This window comes from Gossypium hirsutum, chromosome A11 (genome assembly GCF_007990345.1).
Source record: "Gossypium hirsutum isolate 1008001.06 chromosome A11, Gossypium_hirsutum_v2.1, whole genome shotgun sequence".
In the NCBI taxonomy this organism is placed as follows: domain Eukaryota; kingdom Viridiplantae; phylum Streptophyta; class Magnoliopsida; order Malvales; family Malvaceae; genus Gossypium; species Gossypium hirsutum.
This window is the reverse complement of record NC_053434.1, coordinates 17,618,764-17,644,303: the sequence shown is the minus strand read 5'-3', so window position 1 is coordinate 17,644,303 and position 25,540 is coordinate 17,618,764. Positions and strand designations below refer to the sequence as shown.

General features: G+C 29.6%; 2 protein-coding genes and 1 long non-coding RNA gene across 7 annotated transcripts; 1 reads left to right on the top strand and 2 right to left on the bottom strand.

The window, feature by feature from the left end:
* Nucleotides 1–4,918: 4,918 nt before the first annotated feature.
* Nucleotides 4,919–7,661, bottom strand: LOC121209785 (uncharacterized). The gene is made up of 3 exons (XR_005904903.1): nucleotides 7,274–7,661; nucleotides 6,318–6,368; nucleotides 4,919–4,974 (listed from the first exon to the last, which is right to left on the bottom strand). It is a non-coding gene; the product is annotated as an uncharacterized lncRNA (long non-coding RNA).
* Nucleotides 7,662–12,524: 4,863 nt separating this feature from the next.
* Nucleotides 12,525–15,596, top strand: LOC107924473 (uncharacterized). Of its 5 annotated transcripts, XR_005904902.1 has the most exons (5): nucleotides 12,544–13,248; nucleotides 13,334–13,721; nucleotides 14,189–14,257; nucleotides 14,483–14,542; nucleotides 14,654–15,596. XR_005904902.1 is itself a non-coding variant. In XM_016854933.2 (2 exons), exons 1-2 carry the CDS (start codon nucleotides 12,757–12,759, stop codon nucleotides 13,394–13,396), a joined length of 555 nt encoding a protein of 184 aa, XP_016710422.1. In that variant the 5' UTR covers nucleotides 12,546–12,756; the 3' UTR covers nucleotides 13,397–13,903. The 5 variants fall into 5 exon arrangements, 1 of the variants encoding a protein (XP_016710422.1); XR_005904900.1 differs by having other exon boundaries at nucleotides 12,543–13,248; nucleotides 14,189–14,542; XR_005904901.1 differs by having other exon boundaries at nucleotides 12,545–13,248; nucleotides 14,483–15,596.
* A 5,871-nt stretch (nucleotides 15,597–21,467) lies between these two features.
* Nucleotides 21,468–22,004, bottom strand: LOC107922750 (transcription factor IBH1). The gene has a single exon (XM_016852905.2). The coding sequence runs from the start codon at nucleotides 22,002–22,004 to the stop codon at nucleotides 21,468–21,470; it is 537 nt and encodes a 178-aa protein (XP_016708394.1).
* Between the last annotated feature and the right edge of the window lie 3,536 nt (nucleotides 22,005–25,540).

Sequence of the window (25,540 nt, the reverse complement as noted above, 5' to 3'; positions counted from 1 at the left end):
TCATTAGGAGGGATACCTTCATTGTCATTACTATTTTCATCTAAATCACCAAATCCCTCATTAGGTGTATCATCTCCCATAGGAACCCCACTTGGAAGAACGCCAGACGAAGGTGCCCATGCATTCTCTCCGGTGGCTACAATGCCACCAAACATTTGCCACATTAAATCATTCAATCGTGGTTCAATTCCTTTCTTCTTAAATCCTTTAAAATCAGGATTTTCCTACATAACATGTAAAATGTTAAATGTTATACTCAGATTTTTATATTTGTAAATTATTAATTTCAATAAACTTTATGCATTAAAATAATGATAAAGTTAACACTAACCTGTATTTTTTCAGCCCATTCTTCGGTAGCATCGACCGTCTTTTTAGATGGACACTATCCAATACCTGTAGATTTCTTAAGCAACTCCCTCCATAACCTCCATTCCTTTTTTAATGTATCCCACTTATTTTTCAATTGAGGTTTTCCATAATTTTTTTGTGTTTTTGCTTGAAAAAAGAGCAACGACATTTTCCCATCCTTTTGAGTTTAGATGAGTTGTCGGTCTATTATCAGCATTGACTTCATTCACACAAAGTTCACAAAATATCAACGTCAGCTTATCATCCCAAACAACTTTTGTTGCTAAGGTACTATCTCCCTCCACAAATTTTCGTGTCTTTACCATTTATTATTATTATTTTGATTTTAAATGTCAACCGACATAAAACCATAAATATTTAATTAGATATAATAATATAGTTTCATAAAAAAATTAAGAATAACACATCACAAAAAGATGAAAGCCATAAGATGAACAGTAAAGAAAAAACTCTCAAAGATTCATGGTAAACAATAATTAGGATATAGAAAGGATAATTGATTATCCTATGCTTCATAAAATTAAACAAAGACTAATTGAACTACATAACTGGTTTTGGAAATAAATTTTAGACTTAATATATCATTTGGTACCTAAGTTTGAGTCTTTTTTAATGTAGTAGTACCAGCTTTTTAGTATGTAATTCAAGTTTTAGGGTTAAATTGATAAAAATTAATTGCAAATATTATTAGATTTAAATTTTCATATTTTTTAATAAAATAAATTTAATATTAATTGTGAATTTAGTTAATTGTGTGTACTTGTTAAATACAATTTGGATTTGATAAAAGTTAATTGCTAATATTATTATTAATTATGAATTTTCATCAAATCAATCCTAAAACTCGAATTAAACATTAAATTGTTAAAACTGATCCCTTTTGGTATCAAAATATACAACTTTTGTCAAATATAAGTACCGCATTAAAAAAAATAACACAAACACCACATTAAAAAATTGTGAAATTCAAATACCAAATAATATATTACACCTAAATTTCCATAGTAATCCAACCAAATAAAGAAGATAATAAATACCTCACTTGGAGGGGAAAAAATGATGTTTTACTTTAAAATCATTTCTAGCTCTATTATCCATAATGTGTACAATAACCCATGCTTATGTCAATTCCACACACATTGGCTGAGAGACGTGTTAATATATTAGGTAGAGCTGGTTAAAAATTTGAGTATAAACTTAAATCATATTGTAAATAATTAATTCAAATCAATTTCAAGTTTAATCAAAACTACGTATTATTTTTAATTTTTTTTCAACTATCTCACTGTTCAAAATTTTTTAGTTCTAAAAGCTTGTCTTAGCTAAAACCATTGCATTTTGATAGAGTTATTTTTCATTTCAATGTTTGGAGGTTATTAATGCTTTTATGAAGCCTAATGCAAACATTTAGAGTTTGGCTTATTAATTCAAGATTGTTTACTGTTAAAATTTAATTTCATTTATATGTCCTTTTGAACAATTCAGATGTCAATAAAGGAATATCATTCCTTCTGGTCTTATTTCTGTTTTGAATGATAATATTTCTACTACTCATATCAATGATTCTAAATGATATAAGAATGGGTGTAATGGGTAAATCTATTAATTGGGGTCTTAATTGTTCGTCGTTGTCTTTAATTTTTGTTTTGGTTATTATTTTTGTCCTTTAATAAAAAGTTTTATGTTTAAAAAATTATTTAAATAAATAATATATTAAATATGATTATCATATATGAAACTAAACATAACAAAAATATAATATGAGTACACGCATTAACAAAATCAAAATATTTCGCCCAAGTCATAGACATTTAGCATGAGATTTCAATCCTACATTCACAATCCCTTTTCTATTGTCAAACTACTGTTTTTTTTTCTTGTATTAAAATATAAATTATATTAATTTCAACAGATAACATTCACCTTTAGTCTAGTATAGGAAATTAAAAAACAACTACACGTTCTGTTACTTTTTCTATCCATGCCCCAAAACAAACTCTTCAGCAATGAAAATCATAACATTTCATTTCATCTTCAGATATCATATAGTGACAGAACCTGCAATGCCCTTAGAGGTCGAAACTCAATAGTTCTAAGAAATTACCAGATGAGTACTTCGTGTGCTTTTTAAAACACTTAACACTGACAGGTAACTTAATATGAACTTACCACCTATTCATTTGTCTGCATTTACATATGCATAAAGCGAATATAGTTGAGTGGGCTCCTATCAAGAGTATTTTTGAAGCATGACAATATCAGATGTCTTTAATAATAGTGATGCTTCTTGATAGGAATGACTTTTGTTTTGTTCTACAGAAATGGCTTAAATTATTGATATGTTTTCATTTTCAGGAGGCTGATGCATAAAACAGAGTTTGCTTTAGACTTTACAGGATTTAAGAAAATGCGGCACAATGGTTGGTTGATAATACAGACATCAAACTTGTAGGTAAGATTTTACATTTTTCCTCGTTAACTAGAGGAACCTTTTTGTGCCATAGATTCAGTGCTTCAATTCTGGCTTGATGGTTACACAAATGTCAGTCCCATCATTACTTTAGTTTATGAGTCACTTCAAGAAAATATCTTAGTAACTAATGGAACAAGGCCTCTAACTTCTAAAAGTGACACAGATGACTGATTTGATTTAATTGCAGGCAATCAATTTCAAGATAATCTTCTTATATAGAAAATATAACCATTTCTATTCCTTCATTGGTTTTACCAACCCATCTATCTGTATTAACTAAAGGACTCGATTACCTATTAGTTTCTGCTTATGTTGATGCTGCCCATACTCATCATATATTTCTAAGGAAGAGGGTAAAGAATTCAGAAGTTTCCCTTGTGAATCTACAAAACTTTTTACAGAGGCTACAAAACTACAACAAGGAGAAAAAGAACCTTAAACTTTGTCACCTAACCTTCTAGTAGCATCCATAGAGTCATATTAGAATATAGCCAACGAATTTCCTTCTATTAATGGTTTTAACGACATACCCTATATTTTCAAAGGAGTATTAAGGAGAGCACTTATATTATCATTGATGGGGATATATCATATTCTGTAACACCCCCTAACCTCAAACCGTCGCCGAAACGAGGTTATGAGGTATTACCGGACATATTAGACAACTTACGAATAATTTACAATTAATATAACTTTCATAGTATAATATAATAATTAAGTCCCTATATTGGACTCTCGAAGTTCAAACACGTATTAAAAGTAGAACGGGACTTTTTCGAGTATTCCGGGATTTTTTTTTATTATAAAAAATTTCGGTATCATTTCTGCTTATTTTTACCTAAAACCCCCTGCAAATTCAAACCAAAACAACCAACACCAATGTTTCACATTCATATAACTAATATTTATATCATTAACATAATTTTTAACTTAATAACTATCATAGCATCATTCTAAATTGATTAAAAACTTCATTCATTTAACCATTTAAATCTTATAATTCATCCTTCGCTACCTAAAGTAATATACATATTCAAATGACTAAGCAACACCTATGTACATGCCACCTTTACCCAAAAGAAAAATATACATCACCAAATTTGTGTTGGAGTCGGGATTGTTCTGGATGCTGAGCCGGGACACTTGACTTCTACTAACCTGCGCACGGAAACAACTGTACGCTGAGTATGGATATACTCAGTGGTATACCATAATTCAAAATATATCATCAATAATAAAAATATAAATATTAAAATACATAACAATTAATTTCTTAAATACTAATTCATACTTTATTTTTATTTTTATTTTCATCATTTCATAATAACAATTCAATTTAATTATTTGTCAAACAATGTATTTTTCACAAACTTGAATTTAACCACTTATGAACATTTAGCTCATACTTTTCTCTTTCTATCACAATTCCAATTTCTATTCATAATTCAATTTCTTTTTTTCTTTTTTCTTTTTTTATATTTCAATGGCTTAAATTCACATTTCAATTTTTCACCCTATTAACGTAACTCAGATTTTAGCGGATACACGGATCCAACCAAACACACCAATATGGCACCCAGTGCCTCATCGGATAGTTCGAAGTAATAGTTGACACCCAGTGTCTCATCGGCCTAGCCGAAGTAAAGTTGGTACCCAGTACCTCATCGAATCTATCCGAAGAAATTTAGTGACACCTAGTGTCTCATCGACTCGAGGTCGAAGCATCCCTGAACACTTCTAATCCTATGGCATACCAACTATATCCGACTCAGCCCGACTAGTTAATAGGGTATTCAATTCACTTTCTCAATTCTATATCACTTTCAATTCACAATTCAAATCACCATTCATTTTTCAATCAATAAACTTTTCAAATAATCACATATTCCATAATTCACTTATTCTATTCAATTTAATTCAATTTGCATCACTTTCATTTTCACTCAATATTCATATCAATTTCACATATTTACCTCAAGTCTTACTTACCATACATAACAATTAAAAAATTCAGCAATCAGTAATAATTAAAATTCGAATTATAGTAATACACACCGTAATTCTCCCGTTTTAGTCCTCGATGACTTTCTCCTTTCCTTTTGATGCTGATGCTTCAGGTTTTTTGTTGGCTACGAAAATAATAGTAATTTAAATTATTATTTACAGCATTAATTATAATAAATAATTAAATTTCTAAACAATTCCTACCTTATTCCCAATTTAATCCTAACTAAACTTAATTATTTTTTTTAATCCAATTCACTCTCTTTTTCTATTCAAATTTTGTCTAAACTTATATTTAACTATAAAATTTCCAGCATATTTCCCTAATTTCGAAATTTCTTCAATTTAGTCCCTACAACATAAAACTTATAGCCTAGTTTACAATTTAATCCCTTAATCAATTCTAACTTAGAATTCATTCAATTAAATCCCTAATTCCATAATTTGTCCAACATGACCCATATTTAGAAACATATGAACTCTTGAAATATCAACTTAATTTCATCAAAATCTTATTTTAAAGTTTCTAAAACATCAAAATTAACTAAAAAGGACTTAATTAACTTACCAAATTAACTCCAAGCTTCAAAAACCCTATTTTCCCTTTTTCTTCTTTTCTTTCCCCTGTTTCAAATGCTCTCTGTAACTTTCTTTCCTTTTTTTACTTCTTTTACGTTTCATTTGTTTTATTTGTTTTATGTTATATTTTATATTTAATTAATTTAATAAATATCTATTTTAATAACAAATACTAATATTACAATTGGATACATATTTATTTTTACATTTGTACCAATAATTTTATCACCATTGTCATTATTTAATTTGTTTCTCAAACAAAAATCTCATAATTTTAATTATTTAATTATTTAATTAACAAATATCTTTTTACTTAAATTTTAAGTAATTAAGTATTTAAATTACAAATGTACTAATGTAATTTTTACACATGTATATTTTTATTACCATACAATTATCTACTATTTAATTTATTTATAATATATTATTAATTAAATAATCATAATAATTTAATATAAAACCATAATAATAATCATTATAATATATAAAACCTAAAAAAAATCTTTGATTTTATTTCACCAATATGCCGCCTCATTTGTAGTCAATGGCTTAATTGCCATTTTAATCCTTTTTATTTTCTATTGCTTTATAATTAAACTTTTACCCTTTATTCAATTTAATCCTTTTTATTACTTACTCTAAATTAAGCTAAATTCACCTAATTAAATCCTAATTAGACACACCACTAGGCTCATAAATATTTTTAATAATTATTTTCAAACTTATTTCACTAAGACGGAGGCCCTATAACTCACTTTTCCGGTGCCCGTGGATTTGGGGTCATTACATATTCTATCTAATATCTTTTACAGTGAGGTTAACTCCGAAAATAGAACTTATTTGAGGTGCAACACGATTTTAAACAAGTTTCACTATTTCAAATACATACCTTGTCTGCTTCTACACTAACAGATGAAGTAGGCACCTCAGAGCCTCCAACCTGCAAGACACAAATCATAAGAACGAAATATTGAATGTCGAACTAAGCTCACTTTTTTTCGCACATTTCATAACAAACAAACAAAGAACTTATTTAATGGTAACGTTCATTTTCTTCTCACTTTTCATAGCAAACAAATAAAGAATTTATCCCAATGCACTTCTAAAAACTCAATCCCATCAACACAACAAGGACTTTTTTTTTTCAATTCCTATATATTTTTTCAATTAACCAAATTCAACTAAGTTCAGTTTTGGTGTTCAGGACTTCAAATTTGAGTGTCAAAGAAAATCAAAATAGGCTCATATGAACAAAACAGAAATGGGAAAAATTCATCTTTCTTTTCCTCATATTTATTAGCAAACAAACAAAGAATTATTCGTATGTACTTCCAAAAACTCAACCCTATCAAGGCCAAAGTCTATTTTCTTTTCAATTCCCATATTTTCTTTCAATTATCCAAATTCAACTAAGCTCATTTTTTTGCTGTTCAGGGTTTTAAATTTGAGTGCAATAATAACAAAACAGGAATGGTAAAAGTTCTTTTTTTAATCTCACATTTCTCAGCAAACAGACAAAGAATTAACCAAATGTACTTCTAAAACATTAGATCATTAATCTACTGCTTTAACATCAATAGTCAAAAGGACTAACAACTGCGACAAAGAAGAGTAGAAGAAGCCAGAACTAGAGATAACAAGAAATTAATGAAAATACCTCAGCCACAACCAAGAACAAAGCAAAAAAGAGGGGAGAAATCAGTGTTAAAACACTGCTAAACCAAGAACAAAGCAAAAGAAAATGGTTGTTTCGTTCCCAAAAACAATAGTAATAATAATAACAATTATGACAAAGAAGAGTAGAAGAAGCCAAAATTAGAGATAACAAGAAATTAATGAAAATACCTTCAAAAAGCAGCCACAACCAAGAACAAAGCAAAAAAGAGGGGAGAAATTAGTGTTTTACTTCTCAAATATTGAAAAGAAAATGGCTGTTTCGTTCCCAAATCTGAAAACAACTGTGGTTGGGAAAGAAATTAATTTAAGTTTCAAGGCTAAAATGGTAAAATAATAAATAAAAGTATGGGTATGTTTGTCTCATAAAAATACATACAATCGTACTAGCGTTAAATGCAGCTGAATCCTCCAGGCTATTTTCAGCATATCAGTGTGGCTGATTAAAGTTTTCACTGGACTGTGTTGTTGAACCAAACAACATACCAATGAGTATACTATCCTCCACTGCACCACACTGACCTTCACTGGTAAACCAAATGAACCCTTAATGTATGTATGTGCCGGCGTGTGAGTTTGAGATCTTGTTGCATGAAAAAAATATATACAATTTTCATCTAAGCTTTGACCAAGATATATATATATATATATATAACTTCCTCAAAAATTTAAACAAAAAAAGAAAAAAAAGAAAAAACTTGATTATTTAAATAAGTACATGAATCAAAGTATTGCGACTCAAAATATAGTGAGAAATTCTCACTTTTCAATGAATTTAATCAATTGGAAGGTAATTCAAAAATTATTTTTTCACTCATATAATTTTAATGTCAATAAGTTACTCTCAAAGTAAAAATGAAATTATTAATTTTTGTTTTAATTTAGAGTATTAATTTTATGTATAATTTTTGTTTTAATTTAGAGTATTAACTTTATGTATTTTTTTGGAGAAACACAATTCACTGTAAACATTTGAAAGCTCTTATTGTCAATATAAATTATAAAAAAAAATGAACATTTTAAAATTTATCGATTAAAATATTATAAAATATTTCCCATAGCATCCTCATGAAGAGAGAAATCAAGGCATTAGGTGGAAGCGAGCAGACATGCATTCCTAGAGGTAAACCAGCAGCACACAAATATTTGTTCCAAGGCTCGTCCATATGTATTGCTCTGTTTTCTTCTCTTCTAATAAACAAAGTATTTAATGGGAATATTTGTTAATAAAAAATTATGAAAATATTAAAATACAAGAACATTTTATTTTAATTAATAACGTTAATGTCGATTGAGACTTAACTCGATTAGCATCAGCATTGTGATCAATGTAGGAGGACATAGATTCGAGTGTATTAAAGCGCATTATCCTCCTATTTATAGGTTGGGAGGGATTATGGCTAATTTTAAGCATTATGTCAATATGAGTTTTTTTACTTCGCAATAACTCAGAATTTAATCCCATAGAGATGATAAATTTGTTGCTTGTAAATTCAATGCAATGACTTACATTTCAATGACATCGAATCGAATCAATATCATGAATAACAATATTTAGGCTATCAAATCGATTCACCGTTAGTAATTGAATAATATAACATAGGAAAAATTTTTATCCACGCCGAATACAAAAAGTAATGCCTGGTCCAATCAAAAGAATTCATTTTCTTCATTTATATATATTCTTTTCCACCCTTTCTTTTCTATAATATATCGACTTCCTTGTACAATCTTCTGATCATGTATCATCTGATTGCTTTTCCACTTTCATCACAAAATTACGCAAAATTTACGGGCACCGGAAAAGTGAGTTATAGGGTCCCTGTCTTAGTAAATCGAGTCATAAATAATTATTAGAAGTAATTATGAGTTTAGCCGAGTGCTTAATTAGGATTTAATTAAGTGAATTTAGTCTAATTTAGTGTAAATAGTAAAAAAGATTAAATTGAATAAAAGGTAAAAGTTTAATTATAGATTAAAAGAAAATAAAAAGGACTAAAAGGGAATTATACCAAAAGTATAAATTGAGGCTTATGTTTAATATATTATTATATAATAAAGATATTTTATGTTTTAATTATAATATATATATATAAACTAAAGAAACAAAAGAAAGGAAATAGAAACAGAATAGGTGACGAAACAGAAAGAAAAGAAAAAAAGAAAAAGAAAAGAAGAAATTTAGGGTTTTCAGGTTTAATTTCAAATTGGTAAGTTAAATTAAGTCATTTTCTTGTAATTTTTGAGTCTTTATAAAACTAGAACAAAATACTATTAAGTATGTGCTGAAATTTTGGAAGATATTAGATTTTTAGACATTAAATTTTATTGAGTAAAAGTGTGAATTAGGGATTGAATTATTAGAATTTCTAACTAGAAGTGGGAGATAGATTAAATTGTAGAGTAAGTTATGAATTTTATATAATAGGGACTAAATTGAAAGAAATTCAAAATTATGATTTTTATCTTGAAAATTTGTTGTTAAGTTTAGTTTAGAGTAGAAATAAGGTATAAATTGAGGTAGAAAATGGATGAATTAGTTAGGACCAAATTGAAATTAAGGTAGAAATTGAATAGAAATTCAAGTATTTAATGTGAATTAATGTTGTATTAATCAGTGCAAATTATTATTATTATTTTTGTAGTTAACAAAGAACCCGAGGCATTGGCATCGAAAGGAAATGAGAAAGCTATCGATGACTAAACGAGAGATTTACGGTTTGTATTACTATAATTCAAATTTAGTTCTTATTTATTTTTTAATTTAAATTTATGTGTATGGTAAGTGAAATATAAAGTAAGTATTATTATTAAGTTGAAAGAAATTCAATTGAATGATGAATATATGTATTGAATTGAATATTGACTTGAAAATGGAAAAGTGAATTTTGAATTGAATTGTGATTGAAAGTGAAAAAATGAAATTGAATTGAAATGTGAATTTGGAGACCCTATTAACTAGTCGGGCTGAGTTGGATATAGTTGGCATGCCATAGGACTGGAAGTGTTCAGAGATACTTCGACCTTGAGTCGATGAGACATTGGGTGTCACTATTTTACTTCGGATAGATTCGATGAGGTACTGGGTACCACTTTACTTCGGCTAGGCCGATGAGACACTAGGTGTCACTTTATTGCTTTGAACTATCCGAGGAGACACTGGGTGCCATTCTGGTGTGTTGGTTGGATCCGTGTATCCGCCAAGGGCTGAATCTTGTTAATAGGGATAAACGATGTGAAAAAGAAAAATTGAATAGAAATGAAAAATTGATGCATATAAGCGATATGTGATGAAATTGAGAAATGAGAATGAAATGGATAAATCAAATGTTTCAAAGGTTATTAATACCTAATTGTTTATGATATTTGGTTGTTATTTGGTTAAATTGAATTGTTATTGGTATGGAAGGAAAGTAGTGTATAAATTAAAGTAATACATGTTCATGTATTATATAATTGATTATATTTATTTGGTTATTTATAATTTGAATTATAGTAATATTATTGAGTATAAAATACTCACCGTAATATTGTTTCCGTGCGCAGATCAATAGGTGTTCAGAGTTTCGGTTCAGCATCCAGGCGATCCTGACTCCAGCGCAAAACTCGGTGATGTATTCTTCTTTTGGTAAAAGTGGCATGTGCATAGGTGTTATTTTAATCACTTTAAAAATGCTATATAATTTTTGTTGTAAAGAATGATATTTGGTATTTTGGTGTTTAAACTAATGAAATGGTATAAAAATTTACATGATACGCACGGTATAATTGGTGTTAAATTTAGAATGGATGAATAGAATTCTAATTTAATTTTTAATGGTAACATAAGTAGATTATCAAATTATTGTTATAGGTGTGATTTTAATACGGTTAAACATGAAATTGCATTGGTTTAAATATTGGTTTTAGATTGGTCCTGGTTTGAAATTGCAGGGAAGGTTAGATATTTATAAAGGGGTTATATTGAGTTTTTTTTAAAAAAATAAAAAAGAGTCAATTAACAAAAGTTTTATATGAATTTATAATTATATTATAATATGTTCGATAATTATTTGAATATTAATCGTAAATTGTCATATTATTTGATAATATCTTATAACCCTATTCCGGCGACAGTTTAAAATTAGGAGGTGTTACACCATTTATAAATAGTTTCCAAATAAACCCCAACAAAAAAGAGGAAGAAAAAAAAAAGATAAAAGATATCGTTAGAAATGAAATTATAAAAAGAGGAAGAAGAAAAAAAGATAAAAGATATCGTTAGAAATGAAATTATCTCATTTGTGTCATCTTTAATAGAAAACGAAATGATCTGTATTTTAAAAAAAATTTCCGTCGAACTGACGGGCGGTGATTTTAATATAAGATTTCCGTGATTTTAATTAATATATAATAATTATTTCAGTGAAGGCAAAAAACAAAAAAAGCAATGGATTACCGAATATGACAGCTGCTGCTACAGTTATGGGCCCAAATCTGGTGGAAAATGAAGATTACATTTACAGCTCAAATAATATCAGGTTAGTCCAAAATTGCTGAAATTCCATTAGCTTTATTCCACTATCCCCTCTCATCCATAAAACGCTGGAGCCCGTCAGAAAAAAAACATTTATTCTCATAATTTCAAAATGGATAAATTGAGGAATCACATCTAAAATTGAGGCATTGCATCTCAATTTTAAAGGTTTAATTGCACCAAACATCTTCATATTATGCTTCAATTTTTAAAATTGATCTCTAAACTTTAAAACTTTACAATTAAATCTTAAAATATTAATATTATATCAATTAAATCCTTTAATCAACATGACCCCCAATTTAAGCGTTTAAATGAAACATTTGTATACTATTTGAATCGGATCCAAAGAATGTCAGGAAAATTTAAAAAGGTTATATTTTTTAAGGTAAAGTACAACTTTAGTTACTTAATTTTTGCATAAATTTTCAATTTTGGTCACCAACAAAAAAAAATTACGAAAAATATAACACCTCGTCACAAAAAATTATTTTTGCTAGTGATCAATTTGTAAATTTAAAAAATTGTAACTTTTGCTAACTAAATGATGAAAATGAAAAATTTAAACACAATTAAGTGACCAACAATATAGTTTAACCAACATTTTAGTATATCAAACTCAAACTATTCGGCGCATATGTTTCTATAATTAAATATACGCAATCTAAATATGGTTTATTGAAATGTGAGCCGACATTTGATGCCCAACTAGGCTGGTGGAAGGGCATTATTGATAATTTGGATCAATAGGCTACAAATTGGAGTTGGTTTAGAACATTTGAAATTTAAGAATTGATTTAGAAATTAAACCATAGTTTGAGGATTTTTCTTAATGAACGCCAATTTTTAATTAAAAAACAACCGAATAATATATATCTGGGGGACCCATTTCGCGACCAATAATTTATCGTTCTCCTAATCCTGTATGTACTAAAGCTGGCAACATTGTCTTCTTCCGCATCTTCTCTCTTCTCTTCTCTTTCCCCCAATCAATTGTTCCTTAAACCCTAACCCTCAATTTCCCCTTCTTTCTCTTTGTAATATACCCTTAAAAAGCATTACTCAATCTCCATGTGCTGACACAAAATTCCTCCAAGAAAGGACAACAGGAAGAAAAAAAAGAGAGAGAGAAAAAATTATGCTTCCTTTAGTCCCTTCCATATTTCTTCATTTTATTTTCATCTTCTTCGTGGTTGTCCACGGCAGCAAGAACGATTCCATTTACGAGATACTAAAGCTTCATGGGCTTCCCACGGGGCTGCTTCCCAAGGGGATAACCCGATTTGAATACGACGATACGGGCCGGTTCGAGGTTCACTTGGATCAGGCCTGTAATGCCAAGTTTGAAAGCGAGTTTCATTATGACATTAACGTGTCGGGGACTTTGAGTTACGGGAAGATCATGGAATTGTCAGGGATTTTGGCTCAAGATTTGTTCCTTTGGTTCCCGGTTAAAGGGATTTGGGTCGATGTCCCCAGCTCGGGTCTTATTTATTTTGACATCCTTTTCGTTTATAAGCAGTATCCGTTATCGTTCTTTGAAACGCCGAAGGATTGTCTGGCGATTAGTAATTCTGAGTCCGGTGATTCGATTCGAGATGGCAAGTTATTAGCTGAAGCAATCTCCAAGGTTCAATTTGCGTACTTCCTTTACTTTTAATTGCTTAATTATTTCTGAAATATAAGCTAACAATGTTTGTTATACAATTTTTTAGAGTCAATCTGCGAAACTTGGATATGAACCCGATGAAGAAAATTTTGGGAGGAACGAGATGTAGAAAGGTGGACAAAACAAGTTGTGCAATAGCTCAATCAGTTTACATTCAAGCTCATTTCGGGGGCCCGTTTCCTCCTTCGTTGTAAATTTTGGTGGAGGGAGTCTGCTCTAGGTGGTCTTTACTGTTTAGCTTCCATCATGTGTGTTTTGCTTGTCTATTTTTCCCCTTTATTCTGTTTACCACAGAGTAGTGTACATGCCAACTCCAGTTGGCTCCTGTCCGTACGGTGATGGCCAATGGGGAGAAAATGGAAGATTGGGAAAATATATTTTTTGATGATAGTCATTGTTGGCTTGCCTTATGGAGATGGGAGCATTTCCTTCAGGTGATAAAATCTACGAAACTTTATTCATGGCTTAAATTTTCATTGTATTATGAATATAAGCATTGTTGTTAAATTGAGTCTCGTTTTTGTTGTAATAATTTTTTTTTATATTGATGAGACAAGAACGCCTTCATGAATTGATCATGATGCAAGGTTGAATAATAAAAGTGTCTCTTGCTTCATTTCCATTATTTATAGCTTGCTTGGTTAACATTGAAAGGCCGTGGTAAGCTTGAATATCATGTTTCGCTTTTTTTGTTGATTATTTTTTAATATTTGGTTTCCAGCTGCCTGAATTGTGTACCATGAATACTATAGTATATAATTATACATCATTTCTGCGGTGCTGGTGAGTGAAACGGAGGGAAAATGGGTGTGCATACTGAGGAATTGTTATCTGATTGTCTTTTATTTATTTATTTTTGAACTTTTCTTTAAGGGACTTATACTTACATTGTTCTCCTCAGGTCTAAACCTCGATGGAATCTGTTTTCATTATCAGAGTTTGAACAGGGGTTTTTGACTCTGTGTAGTGAGTATGTTTCTCCCCAGGATATTCAAACTTGCACTATCTTCTCCCTGTAAACTTTGAGTTTCCTTTTTGTTATATCCTTGGTAAGGGTTGTTATTGCAAAATTAGTGAACTTTTGGGTGCCTTCTAGATGGGCTGTGGGGCCATATGCATATTTCCTAGGCATGTCATAAGGTAATGAGAAGCTTTAGAAAATAGCTTATTTTAGCATCTATGTTTTTCAATCCAGAGTTTGAGAATCACTGGGTATGGAGTACACTCCGGTACACTTTTTGAATCGTGGAGCTTGGTGAGATATTCTGAATCTTTTTAAGTGTATAATATGTCTCTTTTTCATCGTTAGTTATCCATCTCCCCACACCCGTGATGTAAAGGCATGTAGATTTTCATCTGTGTGCAGATACATACCAATCTTCTAAAGCAATCGTTTCTTTGCCTTGGATCACTTGGTAGTGAAATGTTGATTAAGAATTGGATATACTTGTTCTAACAAGCAGGCAAACAGCAAACCCGTGTATAAAAATTGGATCTACCTGGCCTGGTTCCTCATGTAAAATTTGCAGTTTGCCTGTACTGGGTGTATAGGTTTTTAGCTAATCCTTATCAAATGGCTTTCAACTACTCCACAATGGACCATTATTAGATTTGTTTGGTAAGTTGAATTATCCCTTCACTGCCCCACTTCTACCTAGAACACTCCTTCTTCTGCATGATAGTTCTATATTTCTCCTTTACTTTCTCACTTTGAAATGGACACTCCAAAAATCATCCAAAGGACTTCTTGTTGTCTGTTTACTTCTCTTACTAGAGGCATTATTGTAAATAAGTAGAAGAAACAGGGGAATTGAATGAGATACTGATAATGAACTAGCAAACACGGAAATCCATACTTTCTGGCTCGGTACAGACTGTAGAACACTTCATCGTTTACTTTGGAAACAATTTCTTAGTTATTGTTGATATGATGATCATGAAACTTTTGCTTGTGTTGGCAATACAAATCGTTGAGAAGATTCAACTGGGTAGAAGAATGGATTGGTGGGGTTGACTGCCAAGCTTTGCAGTTTTTACGGCATAGTATGACTAATGTTTAACTGTTAGCATTATTGACAGTGTTTAATAGGATTAAAAAGGCCGAGCATTTTATTTTGTGTTACAGTGTGGGAGAACAAGAACATGCATTGTCTTTGAAATAGTATGTTTTAGGTAAAGATAGGGTTTCAAAATATTCTGTAGAATGTTTTATTTAATCAGTGAGCATCATCTTTGCGTTGAATTCATATTTAAATTGAGATGCTTGTGTAAAAATATAACCCTGTAATAAAGGCATTTTGTTTATTACCGTTGACTCTCTCGTTCTGTGGTCTCTGGTGTTGTTTTTGTTTTGCTTGGTTGGGTCGAAAAGTGGAGGAAGGGAAGAGAGAGTGGAAAAGTGGGAAGAAAATAAATTTTGAATATGCTTGGTTGGGAAAAAAAGTGAGAGGAAGGAAAATGGGAGGGTTGATCATTTTCCATCTTGATGCATAAAAATCAACCCTTCCAAATTGGAATGATGATAGGAGAGAAAACGAGAGAGAAATGTATATTAGTTCAAATTATACATTTTTCAATTTTTTTTTTTTTTTTCACTTTTCAACTCTACCAAGTAATGGAGTGAAAGAAAATTGCTTTTTCTTTCTATTTTTCCATCTTTCTTACTAAGCATACCTACGGAAAGAAAATTTATATTTTCCTTTCTTCTAGTTTTCCACCCGTCAAATATTCATCTTTTTAATTTTCTTTCTTTCTTGCCAAGCAAAGCCTTTAAGTTGCACTTATAGATTTTAAATTTATACAATGATGATTCCGGACTTAAAATTCAATGAATGCATATGATATTTATCATGTTTGAGTCAGAATCTCAGGTAGGTTTTATTTTTTTATTTTTTTGAAGCTTCTGTGTGTATGTATATTTGTTAAAACATTTACAAGGATGATCCTCGTGCCCATTGCCTTTGGTTATTGAATGCTGTGCACGAGCTAATATTCCGCCTAATTATGAGATATGAACCATTTCACTTCTACTATTTGTAAATGTGACATGGTGAATAATGTTAGTATTTTTAAACGTGACATGGTGAATAATGTTATTTTGAATCCCGTGCGTTGACATGATAGTTTGGGTGCTCATTGTTTCAAGTGTGATTCAAGCTATAATCATGATACTGTTAGGATTTTATCTTCATTTTATACTTTTATAATTCATAAAAAAAATAAAAAATTCTTGCCTAAAACTGTTAATGGGTAATGTGTATATGCGAACCGATTGACAATAACGCAAATTGAGGAACGTAGTTATTTATTGTAAAATAGTCACAACGGTGGGTGAGCCAAAATTGATTGAAGATTGGAACCCATATCTTTCAAGTCACCGGATGAAGATTTATTAGTATGCGAATGGATATTCGTATAGTAAATTTAATTTAATTTTTTGAATTTAAATATTAAAATCACTATATATGATGGATTTGAATAGAAATCTGGATATTCAAATCTATTTTAGTTTAGATAATATGAAATAATTGAATTCATTATCTAAAATAATTATAAAAAAAATGATTTTTTAAATATTCAAAACTTAAATAATTATAAATGTTCAACGAATAATAAATAAATGGAAATCGAATAAATATTATTGTTCAATTTGAATAATAAATAAATGTTGAACGCATTTGACTTAAACTAAAATGGTTGAAAATCCAACCACTTGAATAATTATAATAAACATAAATTAATCAAAATTAAGATACTCTTGATCTGATATTAACTTGAATCAAAATGACTTGAATAGATGACACAAGTTCACATTTGTAACTAATCTTAAATGATATAAACCTAATCTGACGCAAAATGATCTACACCCACAATAATCTTAATTGAAAAGTTTTAAAATTTAGAATCTAAAACAAAACAAATAAAAAATAAACTCAAATTCAAAATAATTTGAATATTTTTTTTTATAGAATCAAAACTTACATTTCTATTTAAGAGAAGGGATGTTAACGGAACCTTCAACTTTAAAGTTTTAACTAGTTTGTTTGAATTATTGAGCATTTAAACATTTTAGAAATTTGAAAATTTTCAATCTAAATTGAAATGAAACAAGATCAACTCCACTTTAGTTGATATGTTTAAACATATTTAAAGAAGGAAGGGAGGCATGGACAGTGACCACGCTGCTCTCCTGATTACATTTCATTTCAATTCATTCGGAGTCAAAGGAGAAAACGCCAAAACGGTGGGCCGTACCCTCCCTGAGATCAATTTCCCAATTTGGTACCGCAATTAATGGGCTATACTAAAGCCGTTTCACCCATATTTCTAATATCTGAACGGTTATTAATTACTTATTAGTGATCGACGACAAAACCCTTTTTCCATAACTTAAATCTGGACTTTTGTCCTCTTTATTTCCTGTTTCTTTTTCTTTTTTCATGGACATTGGATTTTTCTTCTTAGATCTTCAAACCTTTCCTACAGCAGTTGGATTCTCTCAAATTATCTTTTTGTTTAATCCGAGAGGTATATCATCCGCTTTATCATTAACCTACTGTTTTAGAATGGATCGTATTCTTATCATGCATGTTCATTGATTTGAATCTTATTACTGTTTTCACTTATTTATTTAAGCTGCATTAATTGTTTTCTGCTAGTTTTGATTCTCACACTCATCCATCTCAGGCTAAATATTGAATCGGAAGCCTGTCCTTAAGTTGTTTGAATTAATGTCGCACTCTCACAAACTAGCTATTTGGCTTAAACCTTTTATTAGTACAAAAGCTTTTATTCCCTTGTTTTATTTGACGTCATTTTTTAGTTATTTAGTTTCATATATATGTGATGAATTAGTATCTATATCAAGTAATATTTGTTATATATATATATATATATTCAAAATCATCTTTTTTTTTTCAGTTTTTCAACAATGCTATTTGGTTTTGTAGGTATAATATAGAATTACAATTGTTGCCTTAAACTTTTAAAAAATAATTTTTAGTTTAATAGTAACCTTAGTTTTGTATCAGTGAAATTATGCCAAATAAAATGGAAGAAGTTGAGGTCATATCGAACTTAGAAACATACCTTTTTCCATCTTGAAGCATCTTCGAATTATATGAAAAATAAATCACATATATACAAGTTTTTAATTCAACTGCTAGGCAAGATGTGAAAAGGATTTCCAGGAAAATCTCACCGTTTCCTTGTTTGGATGGAAAATGCAATATATAAATTAACCAGGGGAGAAGAAGGGAAAAAAGTACTTTCCATGGAATTATTTTTTTATTATAATTATATGGTTTTTATGTATATAACTCAAATTTTAACTATTTGGTAGGTTGTGAGATATATACATATATATATATCTGTATGTTTATAAAGAAAGAAATAAACCACGACTAGCAAGCTGACTGCTTTTTCCTTAGAGTTTTGACTCACTAATTTCCTCAATTTCGAAACCAAAAATTATTTATTATTTCTTTTTGTCTTCTTAAAGCTTTTAATTTCATACTTAACAAATTAAATAAGGTGTTATTTGAAAAATTAAAAAATTAATAATCAAAATTAAGTGCTAATTAATTTTATGAGTACTGATGAATTTATATTATAAAGTTGTTTAGTATATTAGTATTTAAAATATATATATTTCTACTATTATTCAGATTATAAAGTTCATAACTAAAGAATATATATATTTTCTAAAAATAACTTCAAATTTTTAGCATCAATTTGATGAATAGCTTTCTAGTTATTTATCATATTCAATAATTTTTTGTTGAAGATTTAATATCATCATTATCAAAACATTTACAAATTAAATGTTAATTTTTTTTGTCAATGAAATGAAAACTTTGAAGGTTTATAAAAAACAACCTAAATTATAATTATAAAAACTTCAATTTGCAATAGTCTTTTCCCCATCTTACATAGCACTGAGAAGTAAAAACCATGCTTGATTGTAAATAGTGTTTATGGTTTTCTTATAATTTCAAACTTAAATAGAAAGGAGATTGTTTCTAATAAAATTTATTTCTTCAAGAGATTAAAGAAAATAAGTTTGGCATAATTTTAAAGAGCTTCAAATTATACCATTAATATATATAAAGTACTTTCTAAGATTATTATTATTCTTTGCTACTGTTTGGTTAAGTGCATTATATTAAAACAAATAACATCAAGCTTTCAATATTTACATATTAATACTATGGTTTTTATTTTATTTTTCTACAGGAAGAACAATAGAGTTGATATGAATGAGGGTTTAGATTCGTTTTAATACAGTATTAGTATACACAACTTGAAATCAAACTATGTCAACAATCAAAGTTTGTCACAGATGTGTGGGGCAAATGAGACCTTAGCTGAATAGTAAGGTTGAGGTCTTACAAATTTTAAGATTTAAGGATCGAGTCGGGCTCTATGTAAATGTGTGGATTCTTTTTTATATTTATTCTAGTTAATTAGTTAGTTAGAGTTTAGTTAATGGTTAAATTAGTTATTTAATGTTGATTGAAAATGTTGTAACTTAAAAAAAAAAGTTGGAGATATGTGTACTGTAATATTCAGAATAAAATAGCTCAAAGCTGGTTCAAAGGTGAAAAAATGAGAGAAATATTGGATTCATGTAAGATAATAAGTAGTTAATAGTTAGAAAAAGAAAGAGTAGAAAAAAAAAAGGAGAGAAACAAAGAAATGATGGTAAAAAAAAATCTTATGTACAATTGCTAGAGGTATTCAAGGATAATTGACTAGAAACCCAAGGAATTTATCATAATTGACTAGAAACCCAAGGAATTTATCCTATAATGACTGTAGGATTAACATTCTTGACGTTGCTAGTAAAAGTAATACAGATTTCCACTATTTTTTTTTTGAACTTTCGAATTAATTTTTATATATTGTATGAAATTTATAAAATTGTTACTTACTTGTTCATATATATTATAAGTAATACTTGGAAAAAAAGACAATTATTTATCACATATATATGTAATAACTAAAATATTAATAATGATTTCAACATTCATTATTAATTCTTAAATAAAATAGTTACTGAAAAAATCTAGTTACAATATTACGACTTAAAAAAAAATTGTTTATTAAGTTCTTAACAAGAAACAAATGTTTCATATAATAATGAACAAAAAAAATTGTTTCATATAATAATTTCCCATTCTTTTGTCTTGAAGATTTTTCCTTTATTAAGTTGACAGAAAAAGTTCACAAAGGGACGCAAAATGGCAAGAAAGCATGTGAGAGGATAAAGGAATGATTCCATATAAGGTCTTTTAGAGCAAATTGGTAGACAACACCCTAAAAAAAGTTAAAAGAAAAAACCCTGGAAAATATATATAAAAAAGGGTCTTGTTATTCATGAAAACCAAAATAATAATAATAATAATAATAATTACAATAATACTTAATATATATATAATAAATAAAGGAGCATAATAATGGATTACATGGACCCATACACCTCTACTAGTATAGATTCTTTTATAGTTTATTTTAGCATTATTGAAAGAAAACATTCTACATTTGACCTTAGTTTAATTTAATTTAGATTTTGAGTTTTCAATTTGTTAATTGTTATGTGGTTGATAATTGACTTAAGGTAGAATTAAAATTACATTTGTCTCACCTTAATATCATATAGCTATCTTGATGTACACTCCTGCCGAACTAAGAAAATAAGTTCATTTTCTTTTCAATATTGAAAATATTTCTATGAGAGAAACGAAAAAGGTAGAAAATGGTAATTGATCAACCAAAAACAATAGAAACCCAGAAACAAGAACAAAATACCAAAGAAATTAACTAGTAGGGTTAAATCTATCTATCTTATAGCAGAGGAAATGACTCCAAATTATATGTAAAATACAGGCTTATAGGGAAAAAAAGATGCAAACATTAACTAAAGAAACAGTTTATAGAAATGATAAAAAGAAAATCCCAATATCTCACAAAGATTATGCAAGTTCCTCGGATTGAAAACTATTTCATCTCAATTACCTATATATCTGCTCTCTACAGAAAATAAAAATACTTACCATCTTAGACAAATCATCTCTGTATGAATCATTTTCCCTTTCAACAATATGTTCCTCTGATTTATGCATATTTATTCTATATATAACTTTGATGTAATAAGTATATATATGTATGTATGTATGGAATTACTCAAGGGAGTAGAGATTGGCGATTTTTTTCATCACCTGTACCTGTGTGGTGAGGCACTTAATGTAATGCGCAGTTTCATCCAACAAGTTGCATAAATCCATGGATTCACCACCTGGAACAAGCTCTCTTAGCTCCTCAGCTTGGACAGCAAGCCCAACATGATCTTCCTTGTTTTCTTTTTCATGGCTTGTTTTTTCCACGATGGCAGCTCGATGATTAGTGGCTGTAGTTGTTGTTGTAGTAGTAGTGGTAGTACGGGTCTTGACCGATGATCTTCGGCCTGACGAGGCTAAACGACTACGGGACCGGCTTCGGAGCTTCCAAAGCGTTGCCCTACTCCAAGTTCTCCTCGACCTAACCGAGTAAGCCATGGACTTGTCAGCTGCAACCTTAATTCTTCGATAACGTTGGAAAATCTCTCTGGGAGAAGATGATGATATAGGTTTTTGAGCATTTATTTTAATCAGAGCCCTAAGGAACCTTGCGGTGAACCTGGATTTAAGAGAACTAGGGTTCAAGTGCTGAGAATCCATGATGGGTTTTTCTAGAGTATTAACTATCTAGGGTTTTCTTTTATATGAAGGTGGATAAGAAGATATATATAATAACCAACTGTCGTACAGGGTTTTCCTTTTTGGATGGATCAGAGGGTCAAATGAAAAATTAGTTGAGCAGGGGGGAGAAGGAATTGAAGAGAGATGTGATTTTCTGACACAGAGGGGGGCCAGTTGCCCAGAAATGATCTCAAGGACAAAAATCTCAACTTTTTAGTTTTTTTTGACAAATTCTGACACACAGTATCTATATAGACCAACCAGACAACAAGAAAGACATGGATGTTTGGCAAAGGGAAATTTCAGAGAACTAAACTCATGTGAGTGAGGAGATTGGAAATGGGAGGTGCAAAGAGGAAGGAGACTTAAGGAATCAACCTTTGATAAGCATTGGTTATAAACACCAGTTAAAAAATATTATTATTTATTCTATATAAATATCGTTTTAAACCGATTTCACTAGACAGGGATTAATAATGATATACTATATTTGAATTACACGTTTCAGCTTTCGTTTTCAGTTTGGGGTTTTGGAGATGAGAGGAAAAGTGAGTGTATGTGGGGCTGAAATAGCCAACCACCATATGATCGCACATGGTTCCATTCTCCCACTTGGATTAATGTGGGGTCTCTTTGTTTTTTTTTTTTTTGGTGGGGGGTCTTCAATCTTTCGTCTTGCTTTCTCTCCCCCCACATTTTGTTTTGTTTTGCCGTGAATCATTATTATTTCCTTGGTAAATTTTGAATGCCTTAACCTTTTGCCTGTGTATGTCGACTGGTATCAATGTTGGGTGTGTTTTGATTATTAATCTCGCCCTAAATTTCCTCTCACTGTTGGCCATTTCGGACAAATGATATTGATCGATGGTATATGTAGATAGATAGTCGACATGGAGTGATGTTTTGAGCAGTGGAGGTTTAGGATGTCGGCCCTCGGCCACAGAATGGGCCAAATCACATAGAATGTACGGAAGGGGGAGAAATCAGTCACATGGTCATCAGTTTCTTCACTATATCCATTAACCTTAACCGGTCCTACTACTCCTATGAAAATCCTCAAAATTTTGTCCCCGTTCAACCCTCCAAAAAAGGGAGTTGTTTTTTTTTTTTTATCGTCAGAAAATTGTTTGACCACTCAATTGAGCGGATTTTATTTGCATTGGAGGAACAGCTTGAAAGGACCTAGTCAAAATATCTCCCATATATTGGTTTGTTTTTCCTTATCCAATTTTATTTGAATGAGTTTGTTTCTAATATCTGACTGCTTTTTTGCTGATTCAATTATATAATCATCATTTGTTTTTCACTAATCATCCTAGTATTAGAGCCATGTTTCATTGGGAAATAGACCTACAAAATTTGTTCTTTGTTATAGTTGTAATGCAGCTCTTGTAGATTTTCAAGTTAGAAAACTAGTTAGTATTTGAATTCCCTTTCGTCCTTCCTCTCCTCCTGCTGATAAGCTTCGAACAAATATATATATATGGGATCATTATCACTCAACAAGCGGGTATAAAATAATGTCATTTATATTTAGGATGAAGTAAAATAATCATAAAATAATTAGAAAGAATGTTTAGTATTATTTAGACCTATTTCTGGAGTTTTTAAATTTCACCATAAAATAATTGTCCTATATGTATATGTTGAAATATTGGAGTATAATTAAAAAAGAGAAAGGATAGAGAGAATGAAGAAATAAGGGAAGTGGGAGGAATTCTCATAATCTCATAAATGTAAAAGAAATATATAGAAAGAAAGAGGAGTGAAGGTTTGAGGACCACAATCAAGTGGGCGCATGCATGTGTGAAGGGAGGAAAATGACAAGGTTCAAGCTAAGCAAAGCAAGGGATTGGTACTTTACGGTCATCACAACTTGGAACTGATTATAACCTCCATCTTTGTCTTCGTCTTTCTTTGCTTTGCTTAATAATTATCATCATCACCAGCTCCTTCTATTTATATTAATATCGTTAACCTTACTCAACACTACTCTAAGGTAAATATATATATAGAGAGAGAGAGAGAAGTAGGGGTTCTTGCACTGCCACGCCTATGGTAATTAAGGAGGAGGCTTTGTAGCTCCCACGGAGGTGGTGAGCTGTAGATACCTGCGGCGGTGATTGATGTTTATTTATTTAGTTATTTATTTATAGGGTTTGGTTCAACTCCCTATAAGGAAAAAGAAAAGGTGGGTGAGGGGAGTTTGTCTAAGTGTTAACACATAGATAGGAGTTTCGTCATAAAATTAATAAACTTTGAAAGCGGAAAGATGAAGCAAATTAACCACTTAATTTTATTCGATGCCTTTTGTACCCTCCCTTGTTTTTTTTCTTCGACAACCATATTTCCAATGAGGTGACAGAATCATTTGGTTTGCCATCACATTACTATTATATTATAAAATGATATGCTTGTTTAATGATATTAATTAAGATGGCTTTTAATATATATAATTAATATAATACTTATAAATATTGTACCTATTATAATGTTTGAGTTCATGATATGATATCACAAAAATTACATTTCAAGGAAAGTCTCTTCCAATTACACTATAGATTTGGTTGATAATATTGATCTATCTTAATACATAACCATTTGTACCAAATGATAGAATAACTTTTTTCTTTAAAATTAAATGTTGATTTTTCTCATCATAACATTTAGAAATAAAATATTTTCTTAGGATATTATATCTAATTAATAATTTATTGTATATATGAATTTATTCTAGCCTTATTTTATTAAAATTTTTTATTCATTATTATTTTTTAATCATTATTTACAAATTGATTTTACTTTTAACAAATATGTCTTATACATTTGAATGATGATAATTGAAATATATTAAATACGAATGTATGAAAAATAAATAAATAAATAAATAATGATTAATAAAAAGTAATAAATTGACACCTACCCATATACATAAAATGTCATTAAAAGTTTTGAAAAGTAAATTATATAAACAAATTCTAAAAGTATTAGTAAATTTGATTCAAGCATGTTTTGTAACGTAAAATATTATACTTGTGAAGCTCCTCAATCAAAGAAAGCATAAATTCACTCATTAAAGGAAATTAGTTGGTGGATATAGATACATCTAGTCAAATCAATTCTTAATTGCTCATGGTAGGTTAACTATGTTGACTTTTTTAAATCTTAAATTAATTAAATTAAAATATGAGTAATTTTTCGATTGAATTTTTAAAAATTTTATAAATGGGTTGAAGTTGTGACTAGTGTTATTTATATATTTAAAATATTATATATTTAAGGGATAATTTTTAAATTTACACATGAATTTTGTAGTTGTGACTGATTTCATACTATAACACTCTTTGCTTGACCCGACTGCTGGGTCTTAGCTACAAAATCCTATACTAAGTTATAGAAGCAAGGACGATCAAATAAATATCCAATTCATGTTATTATACATTTAAATATAAGGAAAATGCGCATACGATATGATATACAATCAATTTCGAGACTTACACGAGCTTATGAATACT